Source organism: Pelobates fuscus, chromosome 13 (assembly GCF_036172605.1).
Source record: "Pelobates fuscus isolate aPelFus1 chromosome 13, aPelFus1.pri, whole genome shotgun sequence".
Classification (NCBI taxonomy): domain Eukaryota; kingdom Metazoa; phylum Chordata; class Amphibia; order Anura; family Pelobatidae; genus Pelobates; species Pelobates fuscus.
This window is the reverse complement of record NC_086329.1, coordinates 4,943,070-4,955,590: the sequence shown is the minus strand read 5'-3', so window position 1 is coordinate 4,955,590 and position 12,521 is coordinate 4,943,070. Positions and strand designations below refer to the sequence as shown.

The 12,521-nt window shown below is 40.5% G+C and overlaps 1 protein-coding gene across 2 annotated transcripts in view; it reads left to right on the top strand.

Annotated features, from left to right (window-relative positions):
- The window catches only part of GNG2 (G protein subunit gamma 2), a 77,656-nt gene extending 67,137 nt beyond the window's left edge, over positions 1–10,519 (top strand). For both annotated transcript variants that reach the window (XM_063438903.1, XM_063438904.1), the window contains 2 exons: positions 817–932; positions 8,157–10,519. In XM_063438903.1, the coding sequence (XP_063294973.1) occupies positions 817–932; positions 8,157–8,285 (245 nt within the window). In that variant the 3' untranslated portion in view covers positions 8,286–10,519. The remainder of the gene's footprint in view (positions 1–816; positions 933–8,156) is intronic.
- The last annotated feature ends 2,002 nt before the right edge of the window (positions 10,520–12,521 follow it).

The following is a 12,521-nucleotide window of genomic DNA, read 5'->3' as shown; positions in this document are numbered from 1 at the left end:
CTGCGTGCTCTCCACGTCAGGTGTGTGCGAGACAAAGTGCGCTGCTAATTTTTATTCACTGACATTCAGCACAAATTATAGGGCTCTGCGTTATTTTAGGATCCTTTAACTAATGCATTGATCTGCAGCCCGCAGCCTTGGTGCTAAACAATGCCAACGCCTTTCAGTGACAGCTTGCAATTAGCAGGAGCGGTGCCAGGCTGGAGTTAACCCAGTCAGTACCAGGAGGGTGATCCGCGCATCACTGTGCAAATTGCAGCCCACACGTCTAGGCCTGCGAGGAGTTAAATCTGGGTAACAAGAAAAGATGGGTTTGGAGAGCTGAATATCCAATTAGTGTAATGGGCCGATATGGTAGAGCTCTCTGGCTAAATTTAACAGCAATTTTATGGAAAAGAATCCTTCTCCCCATCCCCTTTGTGGCATTCAGTGTTAAAGGGACAGTTCATTATTTAATTCAAAAGTAGACTTAAAATATATATTGTAAACAAAGTGAATTTTGAAATACATCGCAATGAAATCCGAACGATCACATGAAGCCTGATGGCTAGTGTCAGCACTGCAGATAACTGTTCACTGCATTACCCATGATGCTTAGCAGCTTGCATGACGGAGGCTGCCAATATTCTCCTAAATAAAGGTTTTGTGGAATCTACTTTAAATGCCAAGTAAAATATGCTACCCGAAAATAAACCAACTTTAAACAGATTAGTCAAATTCTAGTCGTGTGCTTTGTTATATATATAATTTTTTTTAAATTTATTTCATTTCCTTAAATATTTACCTTTTTTTCTTTTATTTTTATTTTTTGCCTAGCCTCTCTTGAAACCTCTGCCAGTGCGCTAATGGCCAGCAATAACACAGCCAGTATAGCACAAGCCAGAAAACTGGTAGAACAACTCAAAATGGAAGCCAACATTGACAGAATAAAGGTAAGAGACCTATACATCCAGAGTGTCCTGATTTAGAAGGGGTAGTCTTTATATTTTTGTTCAAATCTCTCTGTCCCTCTTTTCTAGGAGCATCATATTGTTGGTAGCTCCACAGCAATAATACTCCCAGTAACGTGTCTGAGTGTATAACAGAGCTCCACAGCAATAATACTCCCAGTAATGTGTCTGAGTGTATAACAGAGCTCCACAGCAATAATACTCCCAGTAATGTGTCTGAGTGTATAACAGAGCTCCACAGCAATAATACTCCCAGTAATGTGTCTGAGTGTATAACAGAGCTCCACAGCAATAATACTCCCAGTAATGTCTGTGTGTATAACAGAGCTCCACAGTAATAATACTCCCAGTAATGTGTCTGAGTGTATAACAGAGCTCCACAGTAATAATACTCCCAGTAATGTGTCTGATGTGTATAACAGAGCTCCACAGCAATAATACTCCCAGTAATGTGCCTGAGTGTATAACAGAGCTCCACAGCAATAATACTCCCAGTAATGTGTCTGAGTGTATAACAGAGCTCCACAGCAATAATACTCCCAGTAATGTGTCTGAGTGTATAACAGAGCTCCACAGCAATAATACTCCCAGTAATGTGTCTGAGTGTATAACAGAGCTCCACAGCAATAATACTCCCAGTAATGTGTCTGAGTGTATAACAGAGCTCCACAGCAATAATACTCCCAGTAATGTGTCTGAGTGCATCACAGAGCCCCACAGCAATAATACTCCCAGTAATGTGGCTGAGCGTATAACCGAGCCCCACAGCAATAATACTCCCAGTAATGTGTCTGAGTGTATAACAGAGCTCCACAGCAATAATACTCCCAGTAATGTGTCTGAGTGTATAACAGAGCCCCACAGCAATAATACTCCCAGTAATGTGTCTGAGTGTATAACAGAGCTCCACAGTAATAATACTCCCAGTAATGTGTCTGAGTGTATAACAGAGCTCCACAGCAATAATACTCCCAGTAATGTGTCTGAGTGTATAACAGAGCTCCACAGCAATAATACTCCCAGTAATGTCTGTGTGTATAACAGAGCTCCACAGCAATAATACTCCCAGTAATGTGTCTGAGCGTATAACAGAGCCCCACAGCAATAATACTCCCAGTAATGTGTCTGAGTGTATAACAGAGCTCCACAGCAATAATACTCCCAGTAATGTGTCTGAGTGTATAACAGAGCTCCACAGCAATAATACTCCCAGTAATGTGTCTGAGTGTATAACAGAGCTCCACAGCAATAATACTCCCAGTAATGTGTATAACAGAGCTCCACAGCAATAATACTCCCAGTAATGTGTCTGAGTGTATAACAGAGCTCCACAGCAATAATACTCCCAGTAATGTGTATAACAGAGCTCCACAGCAATAATACTCCCAGTAATGTGTCTGAGTGTATAACAGAGCTCCATAGCAATAATACTCCCAGTAATGTGTATGTGTGTATAACAGAGCTCCACAATAATAATACTCCCAGTAATGTGTCTTTGAACTACAATAAATGTGTTAAGAAATCATTCTGTGCAAATTAGATGCATTATTCTTGTCCGTAAAGAATGACCTACTGTTGGGACCTGCAGGATGGGCAGTAGGACCAACCTGGAAGCCTCCTCAGGTAAAATAATACAATTCTGCTGTAACAAAGATTTCATCCAACGACGATATGTTGTCAGAAACTTTCCAAATGTGTTCTCAAGCTGGCATTAGTTGTGGTCTTGTGAGACCATCAGAAATCTCAAAGAATTTCAGATATTTGAGCTAAAGTAGCTCTCGGAGTGATCAGACCAGAGTGGCTAGCCTTTCACTCCCCACATGCATCAATGAGCCTTGGGCACTCATGACCCTGACACCAGTTCCCCACTTCTCCTTCCTTGCACCCCTTTTGGTATGTAGTAAGCTCAGCTTGCCATTTTGGAGATGTTCTTACCCAGTGGTCTAGCCATCACTATTTCCCTTGTGAAAGTCACCCAGATCTTTTTCCTTGCCCATTTGTGACTGTGTTCACTTGCTGCCATATATATCCCACCCATTGATAAATGCCATTGTAACAATGTAATCAATGTTATCCACTTCACCTGTCAGTGGTTTTACAATACAATGTCACTGCTCACTGTATAGCTCCCATCATCCTCTTCCAGCCGAGTGAAGATCAGATTTCATGACCACCTGCATCCAATTATTCCTTTCTTCCTCCTCTCGTTTTAATTTCCTTTCCATTTTCTGTCCTTTCTTAATTATTTATAAATCGTATAAATTAACGCATTGACAAAACAAAGTAAATGATGGAAGATACATTCACAATAAACAAACTACAAAGTAATCCACATGAGTTTCCCTCCATCAGACCCCGTACCCGCACTGTATGTGTCAGGGCGTCTGCCCACTGCTTTATAAATAATGGAACGGCGTGCTTCAAACGCTAGAGGAGGGGAAATGTGGTGGGGATTTTTTTCCCCCTCCACATTCTCATATTATCCCAAGAGCAATATTTGCAGTACGGTGCTCACTCCACCCCCCACCCCCCTCCCCCATTGGCAGCCTGTGGAGAGCTTTTAATGTAATTGTCTGCCAGGTAACCAGGCTAACGACAAGGTCCAGGCCTAACTCTTTCCTTGCCACCATGTCTGACACCATGCAAGCGGTGCGGCTGCCTTTTCAAAAATGTCCTTGGGACTCCCTCCATGTACACGTCTGGCTCCATATATTTAATATTAGACCTCCCTCGATATGAATTATTTGTGTTATTGAAAGGAGCAGCTTGGAGGAACAGTTCATGACTTGTTGCGTCTCTCCGGATTTACCATAAGTCGACCTATGTTGTCAGTGAATGGATTATCCCTCTCTGCGGCTGGCTGAGATAGTCTGTCCTATACTATGTGTTATGTGGGATCAATCGGGAACATAATGTTACAAAGTATTTAGAGCTGATTTTATTTTAGTCATGTTATAAGTTTACTTTCCCATGATGCTTTGCTAGCCATGCACTATCTCTATATAAAGAATGAAGAGGACCCTGTGAAGTCTTAATATTCTGCATAAAATTGGAGTTGTGGAAAATTGCAAATTTTAAGCCCAAATAGTCCAAATTCTCCCGTTTATGAATGCTTTTCTATTTTAACATACGATTTCCTTATCAGTTCTAAAAAAGAAAAAAATGTGAAATAATAAATCCATTTGATTAGACCAGGCGTTCAGTCGTCCAGATATTTACATCATTTTTATATTCTCTTCCTACTGAATAATCGTCTGGGGGTCTGTCACTCCGTGATATTTTATAAAAATGTGTAGCGCTAATTGTCATAGCCTTATGACGAAGCATTTTGAGGATTACAGAAAAGTTTTAAAACCTTAAAATGATACAAATACAGAGACAACATGGATTTCCAGCATTGCATAGAATCCGCCTCCGAACACTGTGGAAAATCACATCCGACGTGATCTAAACTGTGGAATTCTGTGTCGAACTCCTGCGTCCTATTCTATACAAATGTGATACAAGTACATCTAAAATATTATTGGCAAAGGCACAGTGTTAAAGGGACACTATAGTCACCAGAACTACAGCTTATTGAATTTGTTCTGGTGAGTAGAATCATTACCTTCAGGCTTTTTGCTGCAAACACTGTCTTTTCAGAGAAAATGCAGTGTTTACATTTCAGCCTAGAAACACCTCCACTGGCCACTCCTCAGATGGCTGCTAAAGGTGCTTCCTGGGGCAGGGCTACACAGTGTGACTGACATTCTGTCTCTCCACACTCTGCACTGAACTTTCCTCATAGAGCTGCATTGATATAATGTATCTCTATGAGGAGATGCTGATTGGTCAGAGCTGTGTTTGACTTGTGCTGGCTCTTCCCCTGATCTGCCTCCTTGACTGTCTCCTATGGGGAAGCATTGTGATTGGCTCAGACTACAATTCTGATGTCAGTAGACAGGGGCAGAACCATTAGCTGCAGACTTGAATAAAAGTAACATTTTTTTACTATATTTAGGGAGGCGGTGGGGAAGGAGGGCTAGATGGTGGTTTTAACACTATAGGGTCAGGAATACATGTTTGTGTTCTGACCCTAGAGAGTTCCTTTAAATTGAAATTTGCTGCCAAAATTAGTTTGTCATAGTCTTTTGATCTGAATTGGTTTCTCAATCTCAAAAATATTTAGTCGCCAAAGATTTGACTAAAATTGTTAGTTGACAAAATTAACACTGGGACACACTGCTGCCTCGGGTGTAGAGCCTTCCAGAAGCGAATCGAGAACCGATAAGTCAATATATTCTATCCTCAGCCTCCTCCTAAGTAGAACCATGTCCCATCTCTGCTTCACGTGCTAGCCGGGAATATTTGGTGTTGGCGTAAATATCGTATTATTTTACATAACAAGACGTTCAGTCACAGAGCTGAGTATGTTCGTTAAATGGCCGCTCCAGTCTGTAGTGTGTACGGCGCATACAGACGGTAACATTGCTGCACCTTCCTTCCAGGGCCGCAAATCTGCCCAAATCTTCATCCAAAATGTCCCCACTCTGTCCGTACACGACAGCATTCCAGCTGTCACTTGTTTGTCTTCAGAGATTCTCATGTATTTTACATTAAAGTAAAGCTTCTGATACAAGTGGAATGACATGTTTTATTTAGACGGTGAGCGTGACACACACAGGATGTGCGATTTCCGCTGCCGCACAGCGGTTCCCCCAGCGCTGGCTGTGAGCTTCCATTATCTGATGAATTATAAATATGTAATATTTCTGCATTAGAAAAGGTTTTGATGTCGAAAGGACATCTGGGAGGAATAATGCATTGCTTTATATAATTGCCTACGTTCGGTTAAGAATTTGGGGGGCCTTTAATGGAACCAGGCAAGGCATTTTTAGGGCCGATTGCATTAAAAATCGCCCCGTATTTACCTCGGTAACTGTTCATTTTGCTTGCTTTCCCTTTGATTACAAAATGTGAAATGTCCAGCAGCTGGCTACCAATAAAACAAAAGTAAAATAGATCCTTCAATTAACCTGGTCGGCGGGGGAACATTAGATCACTAATAGGGTGGCAGAGGGGGGGTTAATTAGAAGGCAGCATTTCTCAGCAATTAAACTTTTAATTTGGGCAGAGATGGTGACTCTTTCTATTTTTGTATTTTTCCAAATGTAGAATATGTAAGATAAAAAGGCTGAGGGGGTGCAGAAAATAAGATAAATTTTAATCTGGACACATTTCTCGCCTGACTGGAGCTCTCTTAACAGCCTTCAGTCAGGTGTGAAACGCGTCTCGCACTTAATGTCTGACTGGAGGCTGTTTTGAGAGAGCGCCAGTTAATTTAATATGGATTTTTAATTTGGATCATTTTGGAGGTGGGTGAAAAGACTTTTTGAGAATTTTATTTTATAACGTTTCCCTCCTCCCCCTCCAATTTTCTCCAAATTTCTTCATTTTATTAGATACGGTATTTATTTTTCTGGAAATCCATGAATTTTCAAACTGAGCTTTTAATAAACAATCTGATTGAAATCCTGCTGAGTGTTGCAGTCAGTAGAAACATTCCACCGGTTTCCATGGTGATTGTTCCACATTTAGAATTCCTGTCTGCTCACGCTGCATGTTACTGTGTGTTAGTCAGTTCTGTTCTTCTGTTGTAGATGATGCTCTGCATTGCATGCTAAATAAAGCTCCATATTTATTGATTTATTTATTTGTGTCTGATTGAAAATGATGGGAAAATTGTCTTTTTCTTGAGATAGTGCAAGCACCATAACTACCACAGTTCACTGTTGTGCTGCCAGGAGAGCCCTAGTGTCCACGCCCATTCTAAATAGCAAACCATGTTAGTACGGGTTGACTACTTACCTAAAGCGCCACTCTGTGCCTCCAGTACTTCATACAGCAATCCGGAAGCACTCTGTTTGCTAAGCCTGTCGGTGCATGGCTTGTGCTACTGGCTAAAAAAGATCAGCCAATGAGCTAGCCCCACACTTCAGGGCTTTTCTCAGGAGACGAAGAGTAGCCCCCTAGCAGGAGTTTCTGGCTCTCGGTTACTAATACTACAGGTGGGGAGTGGCGCCCAGCAGATCTCAGGTGGGAAGGAAATCCACTCTTAACGGGACACTCCAGGCACCCAGACCACTTCTGCCCATTGGAGTGGTCTGGGTGCCAACTCCCACTACTCCTAACCCTGCAAGTGTAATTATTTTTTCTATAAGCTGCAATAATTACCTTGCAGGGTTAACTCCACCTCTAGTGGCTGTCTAGTAGACAGCCACTAGAGGTCACTTCCTGCTCTATAGCACAGGAAACCTGTGCTAGAGCGTCGCTGGACGTCCTCACTCTGTGTAAGGACCTCCAGCGTCGCTCAAATCCCTATAGGACAGCATTGAAATTTTTTTTTATGCTTTCCTATGGGGTTCGCTTTAGGTCTCCTCGGCCGGTGGGCGGGATCAGTCTCGCCCACCGGCCAACGCAATGGAGAGGCGGAGCGTCGCGGAGGAGGAGACAGCGGCGAGGGAAATTGCCGCTGCCTCAGGTAAGTGACTGTAGGGGTTTTCACCCCTTCAGTAACCGGGGATTGGTGGGTGGGAGGGAGAGGGACCCTCCAGTGCCAGGAAAATGGATTATTTTCCTGGCACTGGAGATTCCCTTTAATTGTTTTGACTAATTCCAATGAAGGGAGTGCATGCCTGACACCATAACCACTACAAGATTTCCCTGCAGTAGGCCTGCGCAGAAGCTGGATGCTGATCTTGCTGCTCATTCATTGAGAGCGTCAGCTGATTGATCTCGGCTATTGAATTGCCCTCTGTGCTTAGAAATCTGCACCGAATTGGCCAGCCCACAACGCCGTTTCTAGGTTGGCTAATGACGCTGCCAGAGGTGGAATTATTGGGGACTTTAGGAGGAATATGTTGGTGCTATGTAAATGCTAATAATAGCAATAACGTGTTTATTCACTAATCAAAGAATTGTAGATTTAAAAAAAAAAAAAAATCACAAAATTCAAGTTTTTTCATTGAATTCTCCCCCCCCCCCCCCCCCCTCAGCCTGGGTAGTTTAGTCCAGATGTTGCAATCCCTTAGGCAATTCTCACAATTCCAATTTTAAAAAGGAAAAATACAAAAAATAGATTACAAGCTCTTGGGATGGAAGTTAGTTTACTACATTTTACCATCACCACTGTAACAAGGCCTTTATAATGTGGTCATTCTCTTCCAGGTATCAAAAGCTGCGGCCGACTTGATGGCGTATTGTGAAGCTCACGCCAAGGAGGATCCCCTACTGACCCCAGTGCCTGCATCGGAAAATCCGTTTAGGGAGAAGAAGTTTTTCTGTTCCATCCTGTAAACCGTAGAAAGCCGCGTGCTGCCGGGCTCCCCGAACACTGATGTAGAAATTTTCAACATCACAGACTCTCTTGCAGTCTACAGAATCACAGTAACAAATTAATAACTCGACTTGGAGAAGGAGCAGCATTGATAATCCTGGCTAAGGAAAACCCATCACTCGAAAAATGAAGGAAGATTTTTCAACCATGAAAATAAGACTTGGTCTTTTCAGACTGCCTAGAGAGAAAAATGTGTTTGACAAAAACATAAAGCTTTGTGTCACTTAAGTTCAACCTGTTTTTTTTTTTTTTGTTTGTTTGTTTGTTTTGTTTTTCATATTTTTTTCCTTTTTGTAATTTTCATTATTTTGAATGGGGCAAGGGGCAATGTTTTTCCAAAACAGATGTTAGATTGTGAATAGCGTGCTTTTTTTATTTTTTTTTGTTGTTTATTTTAAGTTGTTTAACAATATTCTTTCATCTAAATTAAATCGTCACTTCTAGCCGCAGGATAAAACTTGCAATGGTGTTTATATTTCTTCATATGTAGATGTTGTGCATTGCGTAGGGTAGAGTAGCGCTACGATGCATTTCGCGGTGCCGATCATGTAATATTTTAACCGCGTTCATGGTGTGTATTAAGAAATTTAGCCAGCAAGTGGCTGTTATGTGTTCTAGGAAAATGTTATCACTCTTTGTAACATTTTTAATGTAACTTTTGATTCTGAAAAACAAAAGTCTAGTGATGTAGTTTTTATATCTATTTTTGTGACTATTTTGAAGGCATTGTGCATGAAGCAGCAGAGGGAGGGATGCAAATCTGGTTTTGATCGTCATCCCAATACAAGGAGCTGAAAGGTGGAATTTATGCCAATAACTTTATTTTGTACTTTTTTTTTTTTGTGAAGAAAAAAAAAAGCTTATTGAATTTCCATAGTGCCATAGAGAATAGCAATCTCAAGCGATTACAATAGCAGTTTCCAACATGATGGTTTTGAAGAATTGCCAAAGAATCACAAGCCTTGGTCCGATAGCAGTAAGAGCTGTTTAATTGGCAGATCACATTCAGAACTCCCCAAACCACCTGCATATTGTCTCTAAAAGCAGAAAATCGAGCTGTTCTTCCATAATCTACCTTTCTAGCCAGTTGGAGACACAGACAGTACATATTCTCCTTAATATTTTAGTAACCCTTTGTATAACTTCGAGTGACAAATGACTCGGTATAGGATTATCTAGATCTGAATCACGTTGGGGGTGTATCGTCCGTTAAGGAGGTGAGAAACCATTCTGACATTCAATGAATGCATTACACATAATGGAAGCTCATAAGGCCTTATTCGAGAACATGCGGCATGGGGTCTAGACTTTACTGATTATACAGCCATATAGTTTTTCTTTTGGGGACAAAAGTCGATACCCAATACAAAAGTTATGTTTAGGGTTTTGTAGAGTATAATTTGCTAAATTGGGGAATTGCAGAGAAGGGACACGTTTTCTCAATATATCTGTGTTGAGTTAAAGTTTATTATTCCTTTTGTCAATTCTTCTAAATCTCCAGTTTAGTAAATATCCCAATTCTCCCGCCCCACTATCCCCCCATTGCTGTAAAATATTTATACCGTATTTTTAATTTCATTTTCCACTCTAATTCTATAAGTATTTTTAGGACCATCTCTCTGTAAGATCACTGCAGAGCTCAGCAGTGACCCATCCAAGCATGTTTCAGGAGATTTTAAGGGGTTGATTAATAACTGCTTATTCTTTGGGGCACATTCATCTTTAAAACTGATGACAGGACACCTTTTCACCAATATGACTACATAATAAATAATTACCTTGTTTGTTTAAAATGAGATCTGAATCTTCTGCTTTTAAAAGCCGCTTAATTGCCGCCATATGTGAGTGTTCATTATGGATGGACCATTAGGGACAAACCGTTATTCACCAAAGTGTGTCTGTCTGGAATTCAAACTGGTTTATTCTCTAAGCCGCAAACTGCGGTGACTTGAAACCTAGTTTGCACAATCTAGGTGCCAGGATTCTTCAATAGAGAGAATCAAATTTAACCTACATTTTACAATTTAGTTTTCAATTCAGGGAGATTGTTTGTTCACGAAAAGAGACTTGCACATTTTACTCCAACATAGCCGATATAAGACAACTGTTTTCTTGTTTGGCGATTTACTTAATTACAAATTCCTTGATGACTTTCTGTAGTTTGTGGTTTAACCAATAAACCTTTACATTGTGAGTCGCAGCCTGTATCTTTGGGCAAGTGATGGAGAGTATTGGGCAATGTCTATTGTATAAATTACCTTTTACATGAACCCTCTGAAAAATCAAACAAATGACTAAACTGGCTGACACAATTAAAAACTAGGCTGAGGTTTCATTATTGTAGAGTATGAATAATGCAAGTTCAACAATGGGTTGTGGACATTTCTCTGATTATTGAATTTTGTAATATCTCACACGAGTTTGTTCCTAAAGTGAGAATTTAAAGTGGATTTCAGGCCTAAGTGTCTGAAATGGAAAAATTCTCAGTAATTTAATCTATGCTTTTTGTTCGACTACTCTGGTCTTAAATTTGACATTCACTTTGAATTATCACTTTAGTACATAACCCGAATGACTATTCCCCACAGAGTGAATTGATGGAAAATCAAAGTGCGTTTAAAAATTTTACTAAAATTGCCAAACTAGAAGAAATCGTTTACTTGGATAATGTTTCCATTTCCGCTATTGGGGATAAAATGTTGAAATGTACCTTGACGTTCCGTCAATTCACACATTGGTAATAAACAGTCACACAAAGTGTTTTCTAAATGTTTAATCCTTATTTATTTAATTGTCAATAAAATGCAAAAGTCTGAATCTTTTTTGACATGTTTTTTTTTCCAAGTAGAATAACAAATCAACGTCTAAAGATTGTATCCAGGTAAATGTGAACATGGCAAAGTAATTTATTTCTGATTTTGGATGTTGGTGATTTGGTACGAATAAACACGATGCACCCAAAAAAATTTTTTTCATTTTTCGAAGTTCATGTAAATCCTGCTAATTTGGTGTCCTGTAGGGTTGTCGGGAAGAACGGGTAAGCACAGATTTTATACATGCAGGAGGATAACGTCTTCCTCAATATTCTTGTTGTTGCCATCGAAAACAAGTGAGAAAATCTGCTCAGTGTGTCTATTTTATGTAATTATATGAAATAATCCTAAATGTTGGCTTTTCCGATGTGATTATTTATAAAATATTTTACCAGGAAAGATACATTGAGATTTCTCTCGTTTTCAAGTATGTCCTGGGTCCACAAGTCATTGCATTGTTACAATAGGATACAATAAAATACAAAAACAATATTAATACACAATATATACAAAACGTAACATAGAACAGGTAGGAATATATAATCAACCATGACCGGTGCATTCTGTTTTGAGATATGTAGAGAGGGATCTCTTACAGGATTTTAGGTCTGGGGAAGATTTGAAAGTGTGCGGGAGGTCGTTCCATAATTGCGGTGCTCTGTAGGAGGAGGAGGATCGGGCTGCTTTCTTTTTGTATTGAGGCAGACTAAAGTGCTGTCTATATAAACTTTTTTTAATATATAGAACATTTTAATTTCAACGGATATTTGTCAACCTATAACGAGTACACTAGTGCTAATATTTTGTGGGTTTCTTTTTGTTTGTTCATTTTCTGTTTATACTACTGTCGGTATTATGGGAAAATTTCCTTTGTGTCCTAGGTCGAGAGCTATATTAACAGCAGAATTTAAACCGTAATATTATATCGCTGTTAGATAACTAATTTGCTATAACTGCTCACTGAATATTCTAATATTTTTCTGACATATGGTGGCAATACGTATGGGTTGTGCTTCCTAATTAGGACAAGCATCTGCAAGATGGAAATTAAGAAAAGTCCCTCCTCCTTTACCCTATGAAGGGCTTCCCCCGGCAAACCCACCTCAGTTCTTCCTTGTCCCAGCACGGGAAGGATCAGGAATCTGTTAAAGGTGAGGCACACTGGTTGATGCCTGGGGGATGCGACCCGATAGCTGTCTGGGTGGCAGGCTGAGCGGCCAGGCTAATTCCGCAGAGGTATGGAGTTTCAACACCAGGATCTTTGTATGCCGAGTAGGTACCGGCGTTGGGGAGAAAGCGTGGCCCGAGCACATAGTGAGTACATGGCAGGCCTTGTGCCTGCGCACAGCGGTGGAACGCGCGCTCGTGTGGTGGTGCGTTCCA